We start from the raw sequence: 25883 nt of genomic DNA on the forward strand, positions 1-25883 counted from the left end.
AGTTACATATGTAATCCAGAGGACTCGTGTAAGAGTGTCATCGTGTCATGGTGGATACACGAATTCCTGGTCTAAATACAAGGATGGACAGTAGCTAGCTAGTTAACTGGAGACATTCATCATGGGATTAAAATCACAATGGCCTATTCGAATGTGACAAGCACTTGGTTTAATAAAAACATATGATAAAACCTTTCACTACGGCTGGCAGTGACTAGCTACAGGCATGCAGTCTTGCATTTCATTCCATTTGGCTAGCTATTAAGCCAGTCAACTAAGCTAACGTACCTCAGAATTGTCACGGGTCAATAATGAATGGATATTAGAAGCGTATCTATCTAATACATTTCATGACAAACCATGTAACTAGATAGGTAAACATATTAGTTAAATGGGTAGAAATAGAATAGAAAAAAAGCTACCCTCCCCTGTCTATCCTGCTCATTGATTGGGTTAGGATGAACCGTCACTCCAAAACTAATGGACCAATGGAGACGCATTATCTACGCCTCCCTCTAAACCCCACCATCACACTTTTTTTGGTGCCAAAAGCGTAAGCAAAGAAACAGAAGACGAAAGCAAAGATCAGAGTAACCTAACCAAATGTATTAACTGCAGGCAAGAGCGTAGGCTAAATTGATTCAATAGGGTTGGTTGTTGGGAAAGTTTTGCTCACACTTGAATTTTTTGGGCTTTTGATATCATTCTTTATGTTTACAATTCAAAAATGTTTGCTTTCAATTCTTTTGTTGTTTGATCTCAACATCCATTATTTCACGTTTCCTCGAAAATATAATTTTTACCTTTGAAACTTTCTTTTTCATATTTACTATTTATTTGACTTTGAATTCAATTCTAAAGGCATGAAATTGACCCCATACACATGACATAACGCTTTAATTTTAGTATTTGAATAAGGTTGTGCGTTTCTCACTATCAGAGGAGGAGGAATGAGTTTTGTGTTTGCGCTCCCTGAGGAGGCTGGTGGGAGGAGCCATAGGAAGACAGGCTCACTGTAAAGGCTGGAATGGAATGAATGGAACTGTATCAAACACATCAAACGTTTGGAAACCACATGTTTGACTCCATTGATTCCACTCCAGCCATTGCAATGAGCCCGTCCTCCTATACCTCCTCCCACCAGCCTCCTCTGCTATCACCCCAGCGTGCTAAACAGCCTTATACCCCTATTTGATCGAGTTCAGCCAATCACTTCTCCATTTGGTAAACAGAGATCCTCGGACCAAAGGGGGAAAAAAACAAACCATCCTGCCTGGTATTTATCTTGACTGCCTTCTCTGCACAATGTTCTGAAGCAGGTCCTCTCCAGGCCCACAGCACAACTGCTTTTTCCAGATGTAAGATCAGGACTGAAATCTTTCAAATTATTTAGTAATTCATGTTAATGTGCCAACATCAGCCTAATTATTGACACAACTTTCCAATGGGATTTTGTGGCAGTTTATAGGATTAACATGCGTCAGTCTTTAAAGCCGTTTTGAAGGGCAGTGTAGTTGAAAATGGAAAAGATACTCTTATTATTTTGGGAATGAGAAGCGGTATGCTTTGTGTGTGTGTGTGTTTGTCAGTGCTCATGCATGTATGTCTCCACATGCTTGTCATTTCTTTATTTGTTAAGGGATTAGGAATTATAGCAGTCTGACAAAGGGGTTGATAACAGTAAGGATGACTCTTGACCAGATCGTTCAGTCATCACTATGCTGAATGGTGTTCTATTTCAGAGCATGCTTCATGCAGGTCTTGGTTTCTCTGCCTATTTCCACGTGTTAGTGGTGCTGAAGTCAACAGACAAAGAAGCCCTATCACAAGATGAAGTTCTCCCTCAGAAGATCAGTGTACGTTTCTGTTTAGATGCCTTTTGAAATGTTCTTGTTTCTGTTTGAGCTTCATTTGAAGAACATGTCATATAAACAGTTGGCTGCTTGCGTTACTCGCCGCGCTGCTGTGGATTTGAATGCCTCTGAAGATCAAGTTACTTTTCTAATCTGCTGCTATTTATAGGAGTATTAAGGATAAACAAGACAATTCATGAGTCCTACCAAAGAAAGGTCACATGTGGAATGTTGCATGGTGTGAAGAAGAAAGCTCACATAGTAGTTTTCTTGACTGTATGTATTGCTTACTTTAAAAAGTCATTTAATTTCTTTATATCAGCATCGAGCTGAAAAAATTGCCATGTATTAGGGTTGGTAAGCTTCTAATTCTGTGGCATTTACAGCTGGCTGTGTTTCCATGCATTTATAACACTTTGATTCTTAAGAGTTCCTTTAATCGCTTTTGCCGTGCTCCGAACATAATAAACAACTTGCTGTTGCTAAAGTGCCACATGGGGGAGATTGCTAACAAGAAAGTTAAACGTTTCTGCCACAAGCAGTTTTGTCACTGTGTTTTTCATGCTCTCTAACTACTGTAATCTACTCTCTCAGTGCTTGGCTGCAGTACAGTAGTTAAAAACGGTGACAGGCAAAATAGCTGCGAGGCTTCTCTAGTCAACTGTCTAGCTGTATGAAAATGAATTGTTATCATGATGGGTACAAAAACATTACAATGGAGACTAACATAAAAAGCAACACTGGGTTTTATACTGACCTGTTTATCTAGATTACAGGATATACCAGAGCCTACTAAACACCCACCTGCCCTCTGTCTTCTCTCTATCCCCAGTCACAGCACAGCAGCTCTTATCAGAATGGACTCTGGGAGATATCCAAGCTCATTTTTGTCTGGCTAAACGGGTTGCGCTGGTAAATGCATGCTGTATTCAGAATACAGCATGTCATAGTGAATAGAGCAGTATTATTTTCTCTTGCGTCTCCTGCACTTATCTGCTCTTGTGAAGTAGAAAGAATTGTACTGATCGTGTTATCATAGATGTATTATCTTGAAGCTACTAAAAATAAATACCTTTTTAGGGGGAAATGTTTGGCAAGTTTCAATCTATTTTTCTATCAGCAGCACACAGACATATTTGTTTCTTTTTGTGGTTTGGGACATATTGATAGATGTATAAAATCAGCTCTTTCTGGGAGATTGAAGACCTTTTATGATGTCAGGCTGCTATCAGGTGCAGACGTGTAACGTGACAGAGTCGTTGTGTGAGATTAACTGTGGCAACAGTAGTAAGCAAATTCCACCCGCAGATGAGTAGTTTTACAGGGAAACGAAAAGAAAATCACAAAAGTGAGTGTAAAATCTCCAAAAGACTTTGGCCTGCTCTTTCTACCTCGAGAAATGTGAAATTGAATTAATCAGTTCGATTGATTTTAAGACTTAAATGTTCAGAAAAAGTATTACCTATAACTTTTTGAGAGGGTCAAGGCCAGCAACACCCGATATTGATATTACCATATTAAAGAAATGGTGTGTCCTCTGATATAGACACAGCCATTGAGAGGTCTGATTAAAGCTGCTACTTTCTCCCAGTTATATCAAATTCATATTTTCTGACTTGTTCTACGCATACTATGGAGAATTTTGGGAGCTATTTCTGGGCTTTGCAATTAGGCTTAGTTTTATGGGAACGGAGTGCAGAGAAAATAATAACTATGTAGCGAAGGAAATTTCAAAAAGTGCCTATGTTGAGTTGATAATCTTGGTTCTTATTTGGACATTTTTGACATTGCTGAATTCACTTCATGGTCAATATCACTTTGGCAGTCCTTCGGGCTCTCCATTTATTTGAGAAAACAAATCCCTTTTACGGATAAAGCACCTGGTGTGGCTACTTAATGGAATGGCTTTACAGTTATGTAAATAAACAGCTTGCATTTTCGGTGTGAGATTAAGAGGACTGGGAAGGCTGCTAGAGAGCGTGAGTATGGAGGGAGAGATAACTAAACAAATAAAGTTGACACATGGTATACGTTTTTTTGGGGGGGGGGGCACTCAATGTATGGCGTTCTAGTTAGATGTTACCTTTTGGTTGCTAGGGCTTGGTGAACTGTTAGGCTAGGGTTGTCTAGACTCTTCCAACAGCCGCAATGTCTTAGAAAGGCCCATGAGTCTGAGACGCAAGACTTGGCTTGGCTGGGTTTGGGTGTTGGTTACAACCAATGAGTTGTATTAAGGGAAGTTAGATTTGTACAGTTTAACACTAGAGTAACTTGGCCCTTGTTGAGGTAGCAGTGGGTTACCATTAATGGATTGAGGATGTAGCCATGCCTGTTTAACCTTGAGAAGGTAACCAGAACCATGACAGGGAGTGAAAGGAGAGGAGAACAAGTGACCACTGAAACAAAGTAGTATGAGTGTTATATTACATTCAAATAGCTCTTCATGCCGTTTAGATTAGTGAGAAATGGAGCCCTCTGACCCAAACATATCAAATAATATCCTTTTTAGTTTATCCAGCTGCAAGTTTGCCAAACTGCTCTAATTCACGTCATACATCGTTGCCAATTAGGTTCTCCTCTTGTTCCCCTTGTTGGATTGGCAAATAAATTAGAATGTTAAAATATTTAAAATGTTGAATTAAAATTAGACAGTTAAAAGACGCACACGAAGCGGAACACTTTTTTGAGAGGGAGTGGAAAGCTTTTTCATTCAAAATTGGAGTTTATTTAATGCAGTCCAACAAGAAAGTCAGAGGCATTTTTAAACAAATATTTATTTACTGGGCTTTTGCACCGGTTTCAGTCTTGGCTCTTACATTGTTTTCATAGACAAAGTCTCCCTGGCCTAGGAGAAAAAGTACAGGGCTGTACAGAGCCCTGAAAACAGGACTGACAAACACCATTAGCTGAAAAATTTCCATCTCATTGCAACTATGTTATTGTTGACTTTACCGTACACGTCCTAATATGGTTACCTCCCTGTTAAAGCAGCCCAGCACAGAGCCGAGGGGCCCTCGCAGGGAGACGCTTTTAACTGCCACTTAGACAATAAGAAACAAATGTCACAGCTCGGCAAAAAGGCCCAGCTTTCACAGCCTTACAATACTCAACCTTCCATGGTGCTTGGCTCAGGCTGCTGTGTGATATTTATCCACTCTCCCATGTTACCTGTTGCTGTGCCTTCTCACTATGTCCCCGCCAGCCTGCCTCCCCTACTCTCTCTTGTGCTTGCTGTCTCTCTCTCTGTCTATCTCTCTCTCTCTATGTCTATCTCTTTATGTCTCTCTCCATCTTTCTATCCATCTCTGTCACTGTCTCTGTGTTAGCTGTTGACTGATCTTGACTGATCTGTCTCTGTTTGCCTTGTTTAGTTATTTATCAGGGGGGATAAGATTGATGTGTTTGGAGTGGCTGTTGTCTCTTCCCACAGAGCAGAGGCCAGTTCAGCTGCAGGTCATGCCCTGCCCAGGCCCCTGCCACTATCTGATCTGCTTCCTCAGCCAGGGTGTTTGAACTGGAGGCAGCATCTTACTGACACCAGAGGCCTTCTTATTCTGCACTCTGATAAGATCCCCTCAGTCCACATATGGTTTGAGTCCTGAGGTACAACAACAAATCTTTATTCTTGTTTAGAATGTTTTTCTTGTCTATAGACTGATGATAGATAGTCTTGGCTGTGAGCTGTGTTGAATGTGTCGAACTGTCAATGGTTCTGTCACAATAGGCTTTGACTGATACCTGTCGCTCCGCTCCCCTAGAGGACATTGAGAGTCCATTCATTCTATATGTAACATCACTCTACTCAGTCTTCTCAGACCTGTACCCTGTAGGTAGTAGTACCGTATTCCATTGGTGGATTAGGTGGTAGGTTAAACTAGCCTATGATTTCAGATGCATTTATTTATTTTCCCTTGTTGGTTAAAGATGTTGGCAGCCTCACCTCAATCCTAAAATCCTCACGTTTATGATATTTGCCCAGCGTGATCTGTGCCCATGGATGAATGGGAAGATGGGACATGTGGAATGTTGAAGGTCAGTGTCCATGATTCACACAGGGATAGAGCGTAAGAATCCTTGTGGAAATACTTGGGCCGGGATCAAACAGATGTTATGTGATATATTCTTAACATTGACCTTTAAATACATTTCTCTCTTTTTACTAGCTTGTTCCATATGTTTAGGTAGACCAAAGTGGAGTGTGCCTTTTAAAATATATTTAATTCAAATGGCAAGTAAAACATATATATTTTTTATTTTTTATTTTTGGGGTTTGCAAGCGGCAAAGTAATAGGTTTCAGAATCATTACATAACTTGTTTGAAAGTTGCTATGTCTGCACATGTGTTTAAACACAGTTTTCTAAATGAAATGAATCAATGTTATTTCAAGATGTAAACCATAACCACCTGGTCTCAATTATTAAGGTAGTGGGTTGTAACGTGGGTTTACCATCAATTTCTGACCTGGTAACTATCTGTGTTTCTACCTCCATTATTTTCTACCTCACAGCATGTGAGCGGGGCGGCAGGTAGCCTAATGGTTAGAGCGTTGGGCCAGTAACCGAAAGGTTGCTGGATCGAATCCCTGAGCTGACGAGGTAAAAATCTGTCGTTCTGCCCCTGAACAAGGCAGTTAACCCACTGTTCCCCGGTAGGCCATCATTGTAAATAAGAAGTTGTTCTTAACTGACTTGCCTAGTTAAATAAAGGTTACATGTGAATATGTTTGATAGTTCAGTGTTAATAATAATTAGTGAGTGATTGGTCCAGTATTGAGATCAGAGCAGTATGGAGAGGCTTGGTATAGAATGTGTAATACCCAGTGAATAGGTTGTTATCAATAAAACGTCACAAAGCGTTCAATTTGACCCCCAGCTCCGCTAAAACCATTGACAACTGTATGTCGTTTTCAAGGGATTGTTAAATAAATGTACAACTATTTGGTTTCAATATCATCACCTCTTGAAGAGCATAGTCAGAACTACACATTTCTGATTATTACACTATTCCTCTATCATCAGTTATACAGCAAGTAACTGCTTGCTTTTCATGATCAGTAAACATCAATTGATCATGTATTTTCAGATATGCGAGGGCAGGTGGCCTATCCATTTGGCATGTAGCCTATCCATTTGGCATGTAGCTAGCTTGCTAGATAGCCAATTTGATGTGGTCCATTAATCAATGTAGCCATTATGTCTGTCAGCAGCGATCGGGATTATACACTCTTAAAAACAGTGTTGAAAAGGGGATAATGTTGAAAAGGGGATAATGTTGAAAAGTGGATAACGTTGGCTAACTTCGCTAGTTAAGCCTACGTTGGTTGGAGAAAAAAAAAGTACATTAGGTCTACTTACCACTGTTTAACCAACTGTACAAAGTTTCTACCAGTAGCTTGCAAAGTAAACATTATCAGCTAACAGTAACGTTACATCGACAAATGCGCCCTTCTGCTGCTTGAAAGGCAGATTCCACAAAGGATGGGAAATGAACCTAAACCACTCGTACTTGTCTGGTATAGTTCACATTTATTTTGTATCGCTCAGATATCCAATTAATAGTAACCAATATTCAGAGCTATCGTGAGGCTACCCAATTTATCTGGAATGACGTGATCAATTGATGTTTTCTGATCATGAAAAGCATGCAGTTACTTGCTGTATAACTCGGATGGTAGAGATAAATGTGTGCAATCGTTTTGCATTGAATCTGACATGCTCTTCAAGAGGTGACGATATTATAACCAAATATTTAACATTTATTTAACAATTGCTTCAAAACGGCAATCGGTTGCCAATGGTTTTAGCGGTGCTGTGTGTCTCCTTTGCCCCCCAGCAGGCAAATCCCGGTTAGGTTGTCATTTTATTATGAATTATTACAAGCCTAGTTAAAATGTACTTCGTTGTTGATTTCATTTTGGTTTTTAAGTTTGGTATTTGAAGTATTCTGGTAAAGTAGTCAATATAGCTAATAATATTTTTCTAAATGTTTGTTTCTAAAACATTTGCATTTATTGTTTTATAAAAAAACATTTGGTGGGGGGGGGAAAATAAAGCCTGCCCTATCTGATGTTAATGAACTTTGTCAGGAGGTTGTTTGCTGACTTCAAGGTCAGTTTCTGAGAATGGCTGCACGTTTTGTTGTAAACATATTTACAACCAAAGATGTGTAAACATTGTATACAGGTGGAGAGGCAATACTGGTAGATTTTTTCATAATGACCTTTCCCCCCCTGATACGTGCTAAAAGGCAGCATGTGTATGTGTGTTAACTTGTATTTGTGTTAAAGTGAGTGCACTAGCAAAAAATGTCCCACAAAGCGTAATGATTCGCCTGCTCTCAATATGAAGCTGCTGAGAGAGAGAGAGAGAGAGAGAGAGAGAGAGAGAGAGAGAGAGAGAGAGAGAGAGAGAGAGAGAGAGAGAGAGAGAGAGAGAGAGAGAGAGAGAGAGAGAGAGAGAGAGAGAGAGAGAGAGAGAGAGAGAGAGAGAGAGAGAGAGAGAGAGAGAGAGAGAGAGAGAGAGAGAGAGAGAGAGAGAGAGAGAGAGAGAGAGAGAGAGAGAGAGAGAGAGAGAGAGAGAGAGAGAATAGTTGGGGTATTAAATATGAATTAATGGAATGTTGCTCAGGCACATCTTTGGGTGTAGTGTTGAAAAATAAAATGTATGTTGCCGGCTACCCGCTGTGAAGGTGCATTTGGACTTAGTATCCTTTAATTAGAAGTGAGATATTAGCATTTCATAGGGCTTTACGCTGGGCGAGGGAAAGGCCGGCCTGGCCGCCGAGCCTTCATTAGCCAGCCTCTCTGCATGTGATGAGCGGCGTCATTAGCTGATGGAGTGGATTTGCCCTAGCTGTACCTTGAAAGGCACATAATTTCCATACTTTCAAGGAATAAGGCCTTTAATGGATTCCTCAATGAATCAAATAAAATGCCACTTCTTAAAATGTCCAAGAATCAGTTTCTGATAGTGTACATCACTAGCCAGCTACTTCTTTTGTTGGACGGATGGAGAAAGGCAAAAGGGGACAAAAGAGGGAAGAAATACTGGGAAAGAGAGCTGAGATTGACTTATGTTTGGAACTTAAGGCATCGGAATTCACTTTGCGAGTCGTGTAGTGTGTCATAAATTCTGAATTAAATCAATAATGTGGGGACGTGAAAGTATAAAATCTTTGGATCAAACAGGAGAAATATGACATGCAGAATGCCTTTTGCCTCCAGACATGGGCACATAAATAAGATGTGCATGATTTGTCAGAGGAAGTGCTCGGCGTCACTCAGTGGGGGCTGGGCTGGGAGATTGAGGTGTTAATATCACCATGTTTATCAGAGGGAAAGCAGGAGAGGCAATGGTTAAACTTGTGTGTGTGACACACACACAGTGATAGTGAAGACCATTCTCTGAATCAGCCGTAGAGTTAGAGTGATTAGTATTTTATTGATGAGCTCCTGAGGTGGCAAGTGTGGGAAATTGCATCTTTGATCACACAGGGTTTGGGAAATGTAACCTGAGTGTGGAGCCAACCAGGTAAGACCTCCCAGCGCCACCCTTCCACAACACTCCCACCCTCCCCTGCACTCCCTGCACGACACACAGACCTGTCGCCTGGGAAGGATCTTCCTCATCTTCTCCAAAACACATATTTGTTTTGGATGTTTTCATTGAGAGTCTACACGGTGATTACAGCTGTTCATTAACAAAATTGGGTATTTGTTTTAAACTTTAACCAATCACTTTGATATGCTAATTACGGTGTAATTTCATTTGAGCCCCGTAATGATGATGCTGTTATTAAGGACATAAATGATGCAGTTAAGCTGAGCGTAATCTCATTTGCATACTGTTCATGCCAGTAAATTAAGCCCTTTCCTGCACTGCTTCAGGTTTAATTTTCCACTCCTTTTCACGCAGCAGCAGCAGCAGCAGTATCTCTCAGCCCTGTGCCTAATATGCAGGCCAGCCTTTTTGATGTGGAGGGAGAGAGAGACGCTTCCTCACACTAAATCTACAATATGTAACACATTACAGAACTCATTACTGTGTGTCTTTAAGAAGTTGGGATTAGTAACATAGGTAATTGTTGATAGCGGTTTGGTACCTTCATTAGAGAAGCAGCAGCTCATGGTCTCTCATTGTGTATTGTTTGCTCTGTGAGGGTAAACATGTTTGTCACACAGAGGTGTATTTATGCTGATCAAACAGTTCAGCCAGGGGATTGTCAATGCCAAGGTCTTTTGGCTCCGATCAGAGATGAACGCCCATGCTGCACAACCTCCCTTACGATTCCAAAACGAACCCTTACCTTTTGTCTCTCCCTGAAAGCATCACGTCCAGCTCCAACACGGCATCTCCTTTGTATTTTGAAGGCGAGGGGGGAAACACATTTTATGGAGTTAACACTGACAATAGAATTGCCCTTCAGCAAGAATGCTTTTCCGTTTTGTACCATAAAGAATATTATTTTTCTGCCAGACAATTTTCACTGTTACTCTCTAATTGGCTACATAAATCTCTGGCGTTGAGGGTGAAGAATGTTGCGGTGTCACAGAGTGTAATCTTCACCCTTATTTACCAATTCATTAAGATTCATTGATGCAGGATCGGCGAGAGGAAATGACAGCATAAATCAGACCTCCAACATAATGACCCTAATCAGTTGGGAATTGCAGAAAATGTCATCATGAACTATGTCCTTGTATTAGTGCCACTGTACATTGTCATTGCGCTGCTTTATGAGTGGGATGCATCCTCCTGACATCGGCTGTATTTAACCAAAAAGAGTTGTTAAAAACTGATTCCATTAAAGCGCTGAGATTCATACAAGGTCTTTCAGTATTTAGCCCGGTGCCCTTTACCTTCAATTTAACTGCTTAACGGAAGGCACGTACCCCTCCTTTTTAACCCACCGTGTCCTCTCTCTGGAAAGCTAGAGCTTATAAAATGATGACAGAACCCAGCACGGTAACGTCTAGGAGACACAGCACCTGAGGAGGCAGTGGGAAGGGGGGTCAGGGGTCTGACCACTCCCATGCCAGAAGCAATGAATGGGGTGCCAACATGTATTTGGTCCTTTGTCCTGATTGGTTAATGGCCCCTCATTACTTATCCAATCAGTTGAAAGAAGCCATTAACGAATGTGCTTGCGTGGATGTTGTTTAGTTAATGTCAAGATAACACTGCTTTTTCTGCATTTTTCCACACAATTGCATTGATTTGAACTTGAGTAGAATGACGTCCTCGTCTCATAGAATTTAGTAGCAGCATCTTGGCTCATTGGAGGCCATTGAGATTCATTATTTTTAATATGTTCTCTTTCTGTCTAATATGTTCTCTTTCTGTCTAAACTTGTGGTTAGCACTCTGGGCCTAAATGATCGCTCTGCTGCAATTAAACTGGTCCAACACATTACTTTCTGTATAATCCTCCAACTCAAGCACTTTCAGAATGGAATTGTATTGATTCTGTTATGTGTTTATTAGAATACCTCACAAATGTTGGGCAATCGTTAAATATTAAGTTTCTCTCATCACACAAGATAACTAGTGAAGCCAAAATGCCCATTGCATTTCCTTGCCATTATTTGTGTATAAAGGTTGATTGTGGCTGGCAATCAAAAGCTGAACTTTATCTCTGTGTAACTAACTCCAAACAAAGGAACTGGGAGATAAGCACCTGTACTGCACTGTACTCAGCAGTGACACATTTTACACCGATTGAATATTGAACACAGCTCAGTGTATGTGGTAAGACTAATGTAGCAGGGGGGAGACTGAACTCTTGTATTTACTGCTGTTGATGATAACGATGCTATTGAATAGTGGGGTAATAGACAGTGTCTGTACCTAACGCTGCCAGGAACCTTTTCCAACAATGATATAACTGTAGAAAGTCGCAAAGACTCAGAGTTGTCAATGCACACCAGCAAGTGGGTAAGTTTCCCCCCCCACCCCCAAGACAGTGTTTCTAATAATATGGCCCTCATATGGTTTAGGAACAGAGCATTAATTAGATAAGTTCATAGGCTAAACTTCCTTTCCCTAGGAAAATGCATCTGACACATTTCCTCCTTGCAAGTCCACATTTCCACCCCCTTGGGAATGGGCCTTGCATGAATTCTAGTAAAAATGATTAAAAATATATGACACACTTTTTAAGTAATGTTGAAACAATAAGCGTTTTTACAGGTCCCATAGGATGCGGAGAGATTGAAGTCTGTGTTTTTCTTTCAGCGTGTGTATTTGACAGGTCTAATTGGTAAGATGAGCTTGAGGGCAGCGAGGCCTGCTTTTCCCACGCATCGGGTCTGGTCAGGAAAGAGGCCCACGTCTCTCGATGTCTGTCCTCTCGCTGCAGTGTTAATCGGTGTGAGCCTCGTGTGAGTGAGATTATCAAAGTCAAATGAAGGAGAGTCGTTGAGGAATGTGTGGTAAACCACTCCTAAAACCAGTTCACATCACACCAGTACTTTTCCATTCATGTACTACCGTTTTGAAAGTCATTAGACGTTTCTGTTTACTTAATCTCAATTGGCCGTTGTGTACTAAAAATACCGTGCCCTGCCTTACTTTTGCACATTCCGTCATTGTCTCTGCTCAGCAGGCCTGTACGTTTTGGTGTATATGGGAATGCTTCATGCCAAGGAGACAAACTGTTTGGTGTATTTTCTGGAATGATGTATCTGCTTAGCCTCCCTACTGGAGAGTGTGCCTTCTGCTCCCATCCTTATTGTTCATTTATCTGAGCTTGTAGTGTGATAATAGGTTCATATTCATATGAACCATCATCCTCAGCATCAGTGGATGTCGAGCCCATTTCTCTGTATAAAAGTGTAGTAATACATTTGAATCAGAATTTTACGCTTGAGGATCCCATTATATTCTTCACAATGTGTCATAAATATGTGTTTGGGCTCTTCCCTTTGCCCTCACTATATGGGGGTAAATGGGTTTGGGGCATAACTGAAATGAGAATGAAGGTTGTTTGGGAGGTGAGATGAGACAGGAAACTAAACACTCAGGGGTAGCTAGGCCTCACTGACTGGATTCACATGAGCAGATGGCAACTTGTATGCATGAAACATTCATGAACAAGGTGATGTGCAGCTTGAAATTGCCCGCACCAATTTCTCTTTCGTGCTTGTTGTAATCGTTACCTGTTTCTGAATAGTTTATTATTTGCTCTAACGTGAATGGCGTAACACAGACCTCACACTGTGTGTGTGTTTGACTCAAAGTCAAACCAATATTATTTTATTTGAAAGAATAGAAATAGATTCAGTATTCATTGCATAACCACAGTATTCATTCCGGTATTATATGGGTAAATTATGGGGCACCTGCAGTCGGATGAAAACAACATTGCTTGTTTTTCCGTCGACCTGTCCTGATGTTATTGGGAACAGCTTCTGGGGCCCTTAGCCATCCTTTGTTGTTTCCAAACCCTAGTTACTGAATAATTAAAGCAGGTAAATGTTTAACATGTTTTACAAGTTTCTTGCTGTGGTGTCGTTGAAGACGCTCTGTGTTGGGTCTGTAGTAAAAGTGTCTCTACTGCCGTGTTTTCCCTCAATCCTGATGCCTCGATCAGACCGACAGCTTCGTCTCAGAGCATTTCGTATTATTCTCTAAATAAATCCGTGACACTCCGTTTAGTATGATATGTTACGTTTCGTATGGTATGTATTAATTTGCGGATGTCCATCACCCATTTTGTATGTTATGAATTACAATTTGTATTATATGTTACGAATTTGCTGTGTATGATATGTTACGAATTCAAGCTAGGTGCCAATGTTAGCTAGCTGGCTAACGTTAGCTAGGCTAGGGTTTAGGGTTATGGGTTTGGGTTAAGGTTAGGTTTAGGAGTTAGGTTAACGGGTTAAGGTTAGGGGAAGGGTTAGCTAACATGCTACGTAGGTGCAAAGTAGCTGAAAAGTTGCTAATTCGCTAAAACGCTAAAGTTGTCCGTGATGAGATTCAAACTTGCAACCTTTAGGTTACTAGACAATTGCGTTATACACTACTTTCCTTTTGTTATACGTTACTCACCAAAAGTAACATATCATACTAATTTGAATATCCCAGATTTAAGTTTACTATGTTACATCTAGTTTAGGAGTTAGGTTAACGGGTTAAGGTTAGGGGAAGGGTTAGCTAACATGCTACGTAGGTGCAAAGTAGCTGAAAAGTTGCTAATTAGCTAAAACGCTAAAGTTGTCCGTGATGAGATTCAAACTTGCAACCTTTAGGTTACTAGACAATTGCGTTATACACTACTTTCCTTTTGTTATACGTTACTCACCAAAAGTAACATATCATACTAATTTGAATATCCCAGATTTAAGTTTACTATGTTACATCTAGTCTATGAGACCAGGCTGTGCACCAATACTGCCTAATAAATTCTACAGTCAAATGTTTTTCATTATGTAATCCAACATTTGTACTGGATATGTGTGCAACAAAAGTTCAACATTCACCCATTGTTACTATTCCTATCAACTCCCGAGTGGCGCAGCGGGCTATGGCACTGCATCTCAGTGCGAGAGGCGTCACTACAGTCCCTGGTTCGAATCCAGGCTGCATCATCTCCGGCCATCCGATAGGGCGGCGCACCATTGGCCCAGCGTCGTGTAAATAACAATTTGTTCTTAACTGACTTGTCTAGTTAAATAAAGGTTCCATTTAAAAATCAAGTCTACGCAGACAATTGGATGCATACGTTGGATTTATCAAACATACAGAATGCAATGGAATGCTGCAAGACAAACGCAGCGTTCCATTTGAAATGAATGCACTTCTGGTTTACCAAAACACATTGACACTGAAGGTCTGATGGAGGCTCTCTTCACCAGCCCACAACACCCTCCTCACCTCTGTCCACCCCCTCCTCGTTCACATTCATGGTGGCCGCCAGGCCAGCAGCTGTAACACACCACCTTAATGCTTCTTCAAATGTCAGGAGAATGACTGTTTGTTTGTCTTGAGTTTTCCCAAGCCATTTATTCTAGCTGGCTCTGCATTTGCATCGACCTTGATTCTCTAAGCCTGGCCCCTTTCTCCTCCCAGAGCCTGTTTACATTAGGCCTGCCCTGAGTGTCACCTATGAAATCTGTTGATCATTCCACCTGGTTAATGTTAAATTGGTCCTGCAAAGAGATGTTTGTTCATAAACACAAACCCCCCCGCTCCCCCTGTTTACTGTAGCCATGGCAGCAATCAGTTATTAAACAAATAGCTGCTTTGTTTGCTGGTGTGAGTGGCTGGTTATCCCCTACAAGGTCTGGAAGGAACTTTTTAAAAGCTTCTGTGTCTCTGTGAAAAAGGGGTGGAGGGATAGAGGGGAAGCCCTGTTCCTACAATGTTGTAACAGTCGTCTTGAGATATGCTTTTCTTATCTACGACTTTTGGTTGAAGTGGCTGATGAGATTAGAGGCTTGTTTGGTCTCACTGTAAAGTCTCTGTTGGCGGAATGTCATCGGTGCCGTCAGTTTTCCTTCTCGGAGAAGAGAAGGGCGAGGGATTCTTCGTTGAGTGTCAAGCGAGCCCAGATATTGTGGCAGCCACTTCTGAGTGATGCACATGGTTCTGGATTACGGAGGCCTAGGCTACGTTTAAGGTAAAGATGAGGGAGGGAGGGCTGCTGGCTCTACTTTGCCTGTGGGAAGGTTCAGGGACCCAGTCCAATTCCGACTGTCTGTTCTGCTCAGTCCAGTATAGGGGTTATTTTCTTTAAATGTTTTTTTTTGGGGGGGTACTATGAGAGGACTGATCGTGGACCTTTGAACACATGTTCATTCAACTATTTGTAAACAAGGTTATCAGCACTGGCATTTTTTTGTTTGTTGTTATTCTCATGTTTGTCTTCAGACTTATCTTCATAACATTGAGCCAAAATAAAACTGAACACAAAACTCTCCAAACCTTGAAAACCCATCCAGGGGAAGAATTATGGTGTCGCGCCACCTTGGTACAAGCTGTTTGTGTTGTCTAGTCTAGCAACCAAGCCTAACCTAAACAGGCAGCATCGAAATGCACCTCTCCCTTTGTCTTCTCCTTTGTCTGTCTTTATCTCTTCCCCAAGAATGTTGTGCTTTTGTTGTGTGCTTGTGTAAACAGGGGCTATGTGAGATCTATGCAAGCCGGAGCAGGTGGCCATGGAGGGTTTTCTGTCATGAGCATTAAAGAAAAACAGAACATGGGGAAAGGTCACGGCACAGCTGCGCAGGCCGACCCTACCTTGGATTGTTGACTGAATCGTGCTCTTGAATTCCAGGCTGCCATGGCGAGGGAAAGGCGTTTGAATTAGATTGAGGCTTGGCGTGGAGCAGTGAGTGGATACGATAGGAGACTGACAGGCTTGATTAGCCCTTGGTGCTGTGCCATGCTCTGAACCTGTCTGTTCAGGTGGGCGTTGCATGTGACTGTGTTTTTAATGTACTCCCCATATTAGAGGAACAAAAGCAAAACATCAACAAACAGAAACTCTGACCTTTTTTGTGATCCACTGTTTGTTCCAAACACTTGTTGTGTTTTGCAACCAGACATTCCCCCACCACCCCCTCCAGAAGAACAGACATCTGATGATCAACAGAGAAGCAAAGCGTCTGTTTTGTGGACCGCCGTTTGCATCATTCTAATCTCCTGGAATATCCGTAATTTAGAGCTTTTTGTTTTTGTTGTTTTTGTGTTTATATTTAGGGCTGACATGCCTCATAAACAAGCAGGCCTGTTTCTCATGAACTGCCCCCTCGTGTGTGTGTGTGTGTGTGTGTGTGTGTGTGTGTGTGTGTGTGTGTGTGTGTGTGTGTGTGTGTGTGTGTGTGTGTGTGTGTGTGTGTGTGTGTGTGTGTGTGTGTGTGTGTGTGTGTGTGTGTGTGTGTGTGTGTGTTCCAGCCTTGCTAAGTACAGTACTTTTAGCGAGACACTTGACCCATAATTACCCCTGAATATGCATCATTGTATAAATGGATTAAGTAAAATAGCAAGCTATTTGAGTCGTCATCACAGGTTGGACCATTCCCTGAGCAAACAAAAACTAAATTAACTAGGGCCCTGTCATGTGGTTGCCTGTGTCTGCTAGTCTACATGAAGCTGCTGTGCATCTGCCTCAGTGCTGCTCAGATTAACATTGTTATCACCAGACAACTCTCCAACAAGTCTCTTTCCTATCTGGTTGATATTTATGATGGATAATGCACATTTCCCATTTTCAATTTTACGCTTTTTTTTTGCATGCAATATTGCAGCTTTGAATTATTCTGTGGTAATATTAATGAGAAAGTAGATTTATGGGTTTCATTTGTTTGTCAATTCGAAAATTAATTGGGTGTTAATTTTAGCCGCCCCTCGTCAGTGCCGGTTCCAAGCATGCGCGCATTACTTTGCATTCATTGTAGCCTTCCCCTCCTTTATTGTGGGTCACTAGTTTTGCATACATTAAAATAGCCCCACGGCTCATTCTCTTGATTACTTTTGGAGATGCCATGCATTCGGAAATGTACGCCTTTCCGTTATAATTATGAAAATTTTGCATGGAATGACAGTGCGTGCATAATAGCCATTACTTTCCGCCTTTAATGTAGCTTTGGAGAGAGAAAAAAACCAGACTCAGTCAATTCTTCTCTGTGTGGAAAAACATATTTTATTTGAAAAAGAAGTGGGGGTGAATAACGTCAGCATGTGGTTTATTTCAAATCACATTTCATTTGGTCTGAGAATGTGTGTTTCTAATTGGTGTTTCAGAAGGAAGGGGAGTTTGTATGAGCTGAGCCGCCAGGCCCTGCAGATGCAGATGTAGCCGGCTCCCTCCCATCCCACAGTATTCCTCTTGCTCGCTCCTTGTTTAGAAAATCCCATTATGGAGTGAGGCTGTGCCAGACTGAAGGGGTGAGCTGGGTCAACATCTGTCTGGAGAGAGAGTGGGCCGAGCTGGAGGCTTGAGGACCCAGCCCAGAGCCCAGAGCGTCCAATCCAGAGAACACAGCCCATAGCCTCAGCCCAAACTGCAGACAGAGAGGCAGGGGCTCAGAATGAGATGAGTGGGTGGTGTGACATGACAAATGAACCAATGCAGACCACAGTGTCTGATGATGAGTCACTGGGATGTTCTGCTTGCAAGAGAAGCAGAGACATCTAAAATTATAGTGCACTATGGTGTTGATTATTATAGTGGTAGCTACTGATTTTGCTGCTTGATAATAGTACCAAAATTATTCTTTATTTCAACACAAAAAATAGTAGTATCTGTAATATTATTTATTGTTATAAAGGCTAATTATTTTGTTGTGATCTTGCTTATTTTATTTACTCATGATAAATGTGGACATTTGATGTCTGTCAGACAGTGTCCCCAATGGTGGCCCCTCTGCCTTAGGTCTGCTGTGTCTTGTTTGGATGGGGATCTCAGGAGACTGAGCCCCTCTGTTGAGTACACATACTGGCCTCCCTATTACACGCCTTAAACGCAACATTATAAATCTGCATTTATGCCCATTTTCAACTCCTTTCATGATTAGGCCCAGTGTTTTAAGGGCATTTATTCTGCTTCATATAAATAATTAATCAGCCAAGTTAATTTACTTCTGCCTGACTTGGTCAGCTTCATTAACTTCTCTGGAATTGGGCGACTAGACGTGTCGCCCGCCGCCGCACCAGTGAGGCTTGTGACCAACACAAAAGATGTAAATCTCACCACTGATTTCAGGAATCCAGCCCCAGATAAGCATCAGTGTCGTTCGGTTCATACTCATCCCAGGAGAGACGGGAGGGAGTGGGGGTATGAGCTTGGGGCTGAAGGGTGAGGGGATGTCTGTCTGGGTTTTGTATCACCAAAATCAGAAACAGTACAGACTTGAAACATAGAAGATTACGTGTCCAGAATTTTCATGCAAAAGGTACGGCTGAATAACTGTTTATTAATGGGACTTGCGACAGCAAACGTCCCACTTTAAATCTTCGTCATACTTCTTCTTATTATTTTGAATGCTACTCCTGCGACACCGTTTAAGCTAGAAACGCAGTTAAAACTTTAAGACGTGTATACCGTTCTGGATTAAGTTGCTTGTGTACAACATTTTGATAAGCTTGTTGTCCTCCTTTTTGTCCTCCTTCCACTTTCATGGGATTTCCTCAGCATTCTAAAGGTCGCATTGTGACATGACTCCCAACATTATATTCTATTCACTAAAAACAATGTCACTTTTGACAGCTACTTTGACCACTCTCAGAATAAATTAGACATCTTAGAAATAATCCTCTACTTCTCTGCCAAATCTGAAATTGGAACAACAATCTATTGGAACAACAATATATTCTACCAATCTAATGATACAGTTGTGTTCACATGAACACATTTTTTTTTTTTACTGTTTACTAACAACTGACATTTTGACCACTTTCCTAGCACTTTACACAAAAACTTGAATGTTTTTTTATTTTGTATTATTAGTATTTTTAGATACAGTACCAGTCAAAAGTTTGGACACACCTACTCATTCCTGGGTTTTTCTTTATTTTTACTATTTTCTACATTGTAGAATAATAGTGAAGACATATTTTCGTATTTATTTTTTATTTAACCTTTCTTTAACTCGGCAACCAAAAAAGTGTTAAACTAATATGATGTAACTCTGGGTCTTCCTTTCCTGTGGTGGTCCTCATGAGAGCCAGTTTCATCATAGCGCTTGATGGTTTTTGCGACTGACCGACCTTCATGTCTTAAAGTAATGATGGACTGTCATTTCTCTTTGCTTATTTGAGCTGTTCTTGGCTCAAATGCATTAAGAAGGAAAGAAATTACACACATGAACTTTTAACAAGGCACACCAGTTAATTGAAATGCATTCCAGGTGACTACCACATGAAGCTGGTTGAGAGAATGTCAAGAGTGTGCAAAGCTGTCATCAAGGCATAGGGTGGCTACTGTGAAGAATCTATAATATAAAATATATTTTGATTTGTTTAACACTTTTTTGGTTACTACATGATTCCATATGTGTTATTTCATCGTTTTAATGTCTTCATATTATTATTCTACAATGTAGAAAATAGTACAAATAAAGAAAAACCCTTGAATGAGAAGGTGTGTCCAAACTTTTGACTGGTACTGTATAAACAAATAAAAAATGTGTGAAGTGTGACATGCGACATACGCCTAGCTTCCTGAAATGGGTCACATATGAGACGTGAATGGCCAACATTTCACTCCAAAAGGGGAGTTGATTTTCTCTCACATCAGCTCAACAACGGCTAACATGTTTCCCAAATTAATTTAGAACGGCATACTAATCACATGACCAATATCTGCACTCTGATTGGAGGATTCCTATAAATTGCCCACTAGGTTGCGCTGCTGATCAAATCTAAATTCCCCAGATTATATAAAGCTTATAATTTTCAACGGAAAAATGTTGCAGCAACCATTGCTGGCAACATTGCTCAGCAATATTGTCCCAGAAAATTGCCAATGTATCATGGCCTAGCCTGGAGCTAAGGATAGCCCGTGGCTAAGATCAATGCAGTGTGAAAAAGCCTATTGTGACTTTTGACACAAATCAGTTACTCTGACCACTTTCCCAAAAACTAAGACAAAAACGTACGACTTCTCTGCTATTCAAATCTGAAATATGGATACTTCGGGATTTTGTCAATTAAGCACTTTATCTGCTTCCCCTAAGTCAGATGAACTTGTGGATACCATTGTTATGTATATGCAACCAGTATGAAGGACATTAGAGGTAGTTTCGCGAGCCAATGATAACTAGCATTAGCACAATACCTGGTATTCTATGGTAACAGCTAGCATGCTTTCTAGCTGTTACCATAGACATCCAGTTATTGTGCTAGCTATAGCGCTAACGCTAGTTAGCAACTTCCTTAAAACAGAAGTAGATAAAGGGCTTCATTGCCAAAATACCGAATTCCTTAAAAACAACTGACATTTTGACCACTTTCACAACAACTTAGACCAAAACTTACCGCATAGAAAATCTTTGTTTACTTCTGTGTTTTTCGAATCTAAAATCATAACACTTCTTCCATTACCACAAAATTATTTTTGTGGTAATGCAAGTCCCCAATTTGACTTTGTTAAATTACCATCTATTTTATTCAAAAAAAGACTGAAATATATGCAATTATAGAGCATATACACTGAGTGTACAAAACATTATGAACTTTCGACACCTTTTAGAGTCCATGCCCCAACAAATTGAGACTGTTCTGAGGCCAAAATGGGGGGGGCAATGGGGGCATGGAACTCAATATTAGGAAGGTGTTCTTAACATTTTGCACTCAGTGTATATCCCTTTGTATACAGCATATTCTTCTTTAAAATGAAGTAATAACAGAACGTGTTTTTGGTAGACTCATGTTGGTGTTAATTGAGCACCCCTGTAGGTTTTCAGTGTTTTCACTCGGTTTTAAAATGGATGTTTCTCGTGGAGATCCTTTGGCAGGCAGGCCCACCCGTTGGCCCTGTTTCCCATTAAAAAGCCATTCTGCAGTGGTTCTTCTGGGACCATGCAAGTAAATATACCCATTTCCATAGAAAGTGTTTTGTTTGTGAGGGTGACTGTTTTCTTGGGCTCCTCTGCTTTGCCTTACTGAGGTTGGGTTCTTCCAAGATGTGTGTTTCTATCCCCTGCCTTCCACACCGCCGTGAAGGAGAACACTAACAGAACCTGAGCCATGCTCCTTCCTCCAACCCAGTATGGGCTTGTCATCTGTAAAGTATCTGGTCTGGAAAGACACAACAAGACACTAGTTCATCACCCAGTGGAAAGAGAGTCTATGAGAGTGTGTGCGTGTGTTTGCTTCGCTGAATACAGTGCAAGCAAACAAACAAGAAACAGACATGCATGAACCAGTAGGAAAACCGGTAATAAAAGTGGACGAAAAGTGTGGCCCGGGTTGAAACGTACTGTGCCCCCTGTTCTGTGCCTCGTTTTACAAGCTTTTTCCTCCTACTCTCTGCTCCTTCAGGTTTTTAAGTCATGATGCAAGAATCTGGGACGGAGGCGACAAGCAACGGTCCAGCCAATCAGAACGGAGCAGCGAGCGTGGAGGGCGGAGCCAGGGACGCGAGGCCCAGGAGCGTGACGACACCGTCGACGGTGGACATCGCGGCAGCTGACCTGATCCATCTCCAGCAGCACCAGGTAAACTGGGTTCCTCTCTTCATACCTGTCTTTATTAACCCATGTGAACAGCAGTCCCTAGCCCACCTCTAAAGTGCCTGTTAATATTTAATTCCGTCCCAAAGTACATAAACACATTATTATAATCATTTATGTATATTCGAGGGCGTTTTAGAATTTTTTTTAAGAGGGGGAAGTGCTCGCTCAGTGATTGTGTGTTTGGGTGCGGACATGTTTATTGTAGCATGCAGCATCTGCATTTTGGTGAAATATTTATCAAGGTAGGTCAACATATTTTAAGTGTGTAGGTGCCACACGATTCTCTGACAGTTTGAGTGCTGTGCTGTCCAATGGGCTGACAGGGTTTTCCCTTAGCTCATTGTAAACACGCCTCACACTCACAACTAATGCCACACTCCTCTGTGTCCGACCAATGAGGCCCGAAGAATGGCGGTAGCTTTATTATTAGTAAAGCCCAAAACATTTTCACCATCTGAGACTTGAGGCAAACAGACAAGCTCTTTCTGTTGGTGTCAGTGTTATGTGTGCCACACGACAGTGTGTTTAAGGAAACAACATTGAAAAGATCACTCTGTCTCATGCTATTTTGCCATCACAGAATGACTGGGGTTGTTGTCAGGAGCAGTTTAGTCATGATGCGCAGCCTGTTTTGTTGCTGTCTGTTGTCACAGCATATCTATCAACATCTGTATACTGTAAGGTCCCATGCTAAATCATGCATTTTGTCTCAAAGAAAATAATATAATCTTATTCATTTGAAGCACTTATCGTGAAAATTAGCCCGTGAACACGTACAGCACATTTTCAAGTTATGGCCCAAAAATGACATATTTGTTGCAAGCCAGTAACATTAACACCCGCATAGTTGCAAATGCATGCTTTCCAGCAACTCCAGCAGCAATAATAGAAAAACCCAAGTAGACAAAAAAGGATGTACTTGTGTCTCAGTGTTAGACCTGTAGGCCCACTACTCCACATAGCTGACTGTCCCTCCTATCTCCCCTCCATCACTGCTGCTCTAGCTGTCTCCCTCTCTTTTTCCAGCTCAAAACGAGTATGTCGTCAGTGAGAAAATCACAGCCATACTGAATTCATTACTGCAGTAGTCACACAAAACCGTGGATAACATTTCAATAACTGCGAGCCACAGTTGAGTAAACAGTTGCACTGAAACTTAATTCCTGTTGACTTTTCCTTCATTCTTTGCCAGGGGCGCATTCTGATTCGCTCTGCAAAGACAACAGGGGTTACAACTTTGATGAATGTGAGGCAGGGAAGTGTCATGGATGCGCACTTGACACCAAGGAGAGAGAGAAAAAAATCCTTCGCCCGAGAATAGAGCCAACCGTCCAGCACTGGTCTCTATTTTAAAGTCATATGGAGGGAATAATGATTCTCTCAGATCAGTCATTTCTGAAAAAATGTAGAAACATCAACTTTACTAGTGAATTTAATCCTGTATAATTTTTTTTCTGTGAATTTGAATAGCACATGTTTTCTTTCTGTTTGTTCTTTTGAACCAAGCCCATGGTTAATTTCTGTGGCGTACCATACGGTTGATGATGAGGACGGAGAGAGGAAGGCGGATAGATTCATTGTTCTGTGTGATAAATGGTGCATGGTTTGGGATGAAGGACGAGATGTCTCATTCTCCGCTCCTGACGCTCTCCTTTGATAGGGTACTTACCAGTGGAGGATTCTGGGGGAATGCGCCTGTCTTTTTATTCTCCCATTAGGCTAACCCAGGATTTTCACTCATGCATCATGAACCATGTTAATTGTCGCATGGGCATTAAGATCTTCGCTCAATTACTTGATAACTTTTACTTTTGTGGCATTTTGCGGTCTGTCGTTTACGTTTTATTTGTTGGTTGCACTAATATAACCTGACAGACATGTGGGCTTCTGTGTCTTTGTTCTCTGAGAATCATCCAAGACACCGTTTCCCTTTTGGTGATGCAGAAATCAATCTAGAATTTTCTCTGACTCAAAGTGCAAATATATCCCTTGAGTCAGGGTGAGCAACAAACCTGGGGGTGGCATATCATTTATTCTTATTAGGAAACATAACTATGAAAGACAGTGCTCATTAATAAAGATAGGGGATAAAATAATTGTAATCTGTTTGATCATCTTGATTCTGACAGGGGAATTCATCTTGTAGACCAGTCAGATTTGGGGGAAGTGGAGCATAAGCTTGGTTTTAACATCTCTATTAGTAAGTCAAATATTGGGCTGGAATACCTCAGCAGCAAGGTGCTCGCATGGCTTATCTAAATCTACAATTGAAGTAGTTCCCCCTTATTGGCGTTTTTTGGAGAACAAAATCTTTATTCTCTTTTTCTTTCATGAGAAATAGCTTGAGTATTTATTTGCTCATAATTTAGCAATTTCATCTATGCTTTTGCCATGTGCAACTTTTATTTGTTGGTTTTGTGTTAGAAAGTCTGGGGATCATTCAGATTTTTCTGTTTGTGCTTTGTTGATGTCAGTTCAGAGATTTTAAATCAGCCCCAAAATCTAAAGCCATTCACTGTATGGAAATGTTCTGTTTGAACCAAAATGTCCCCATTTGGTAGATAAATGTAGGGTAATGTTGTGTCAACCAAACAGAAGGTTTCCACCCTATACTTTTTGAATATGACTCCTTTTTTTGATGTTGTCGCTAAACTTTCTTGCTGCTTGTGCAGAAGTTGTGGTTTTCAGCAAGTCCCTTTCATGAGGAAATGAAGACGCTAGAAATTATGAAGACAAATATGTAAAAAGGGCTGTGTTTATGCAATAGCTAGAAATGTGTTGGCTTTTCGGGTTTGTTTTGTTGTTATTGATTTTGCAAGAGGAAGTTCTGATGGCCAAAGGTCACATAATAGAACAGACCAGATGCAGCCAGCCACATCAACAGGCAGTCACAGTGATGACGCCATTGAACATTTACATACTGCAGGCTTTTGTGCAGCTATTGACTCCAGCACATTCAGGTTCCTACATATACTGCTGTTGGTAGTGATTTATGGTTCATTTAGGCAGTAATCTCTTGCATGTTTGAGCAAAACAATTGATTATTCTGCTAGGAATTGGGTTCAGCTGATATAACCGTGGAGTATTAAATATTAATATCCTGTCTCTTGGAAGTGTCCTTTTAATCAAGTTGGAGAGATTCCTTAAATATCTTCGTTCCTCAGTGATACAAAAAACACTCCGACGATATTATCAGAAAAAGAACAACAGCCGGATGAAGCATTGCTTTTCCTCTATTGCAGAAACATCCATCCAGGCTTCTTTGTCAGACAAATGCTCTAAAGCTTTTTTTTGCAAGTCACAAGATAAGGCAAACCATGATGGGAGTTTGTTCTCCCTCTCTGACGGAGAAGGGCCATCCGTACTGTAGCGTTGCGTGTGCAAAAGGGAGAGACGACACTGGCTCTTCACACGTGACAGCAGAAAGAGCTGAGCATGCACAGGTTAGCTGTTTCCATAATGCAAACCTTACAAGGTCCCTTATGGACATGGTGGAAGAGAGCGAGAGCGAGATGCGTTCGCGCACACACGCATTCAGCTCAGCTCCGTCCTGTCCGTTGTCTGTCTGTCTGTCTGTCTGTCTGTCTGTCTGTCTGTCTGTCTGTCCGTCCGTCTGTCGCTGAACTCTGCTTTGAGGTGCACACACTGGAAGAGGAAGTGCTAAGCGATAAGCAGACTCACATGACTTTCTCACGTTTCCAGACTACTGTAGGACTGACAAGTACAGTACAGCAGGGCCAGGGCTGCTGAGGCCTCTGTTCTGGTCAGTAGGAGACTACTTAGATGAGAGAGGTTAACAGCATCAGGTCAAAGGAGAGCTCAAAGCAGCCCTCACGCTGCTGGGATGGTTG

The 25883-nt window shown here is 41.3% G+C and overlaps 1 protein-coding gene across 15 annotated transcripts in view; it reads left to right on the forward strand.

The window, feature by feature from the left end:
• Positions 1-25883, forward strand: part of LOC106582854 (forkhead box protein P1-B) — a 213748-nt gene that overhangs the window by 99901 nt on the left and 87964 nt on the right. For 14 of the 15 annotated variants that reach the window (XM_045705053.1, XM_045705056.1, XM_014166388.2 and 11 more), the window contains one exon: positions 21839-22014. In XM_045705053.1, coding sequence (XP_045561009.1) covers positions 21850-22014 — 165 coding nt within the window. In that variant the 5' untranslated portion in view covers positions 21839-21849. Of the gene's footprint in view, positions 1-15176; positions 15474-21838; positions 22015-25883 lie in introns of those variants that run through there. The other variant, XM_014166386.2, reaches the window with a different exon arrangement.

This window comes from Salmo salar, chromosome ssa22 (assembly GCF_905237065.1).
Source record: "Salmo salar chromosome ssa22, Ssal_v3.1, whole genome shotgun sequence".
NCBI classification, from domain to species: Eukaryota; Metazoa; Chordata; class Actinopteri; order Salmoniformes; family Salmonidae; genus Salmo; species Salmo salar.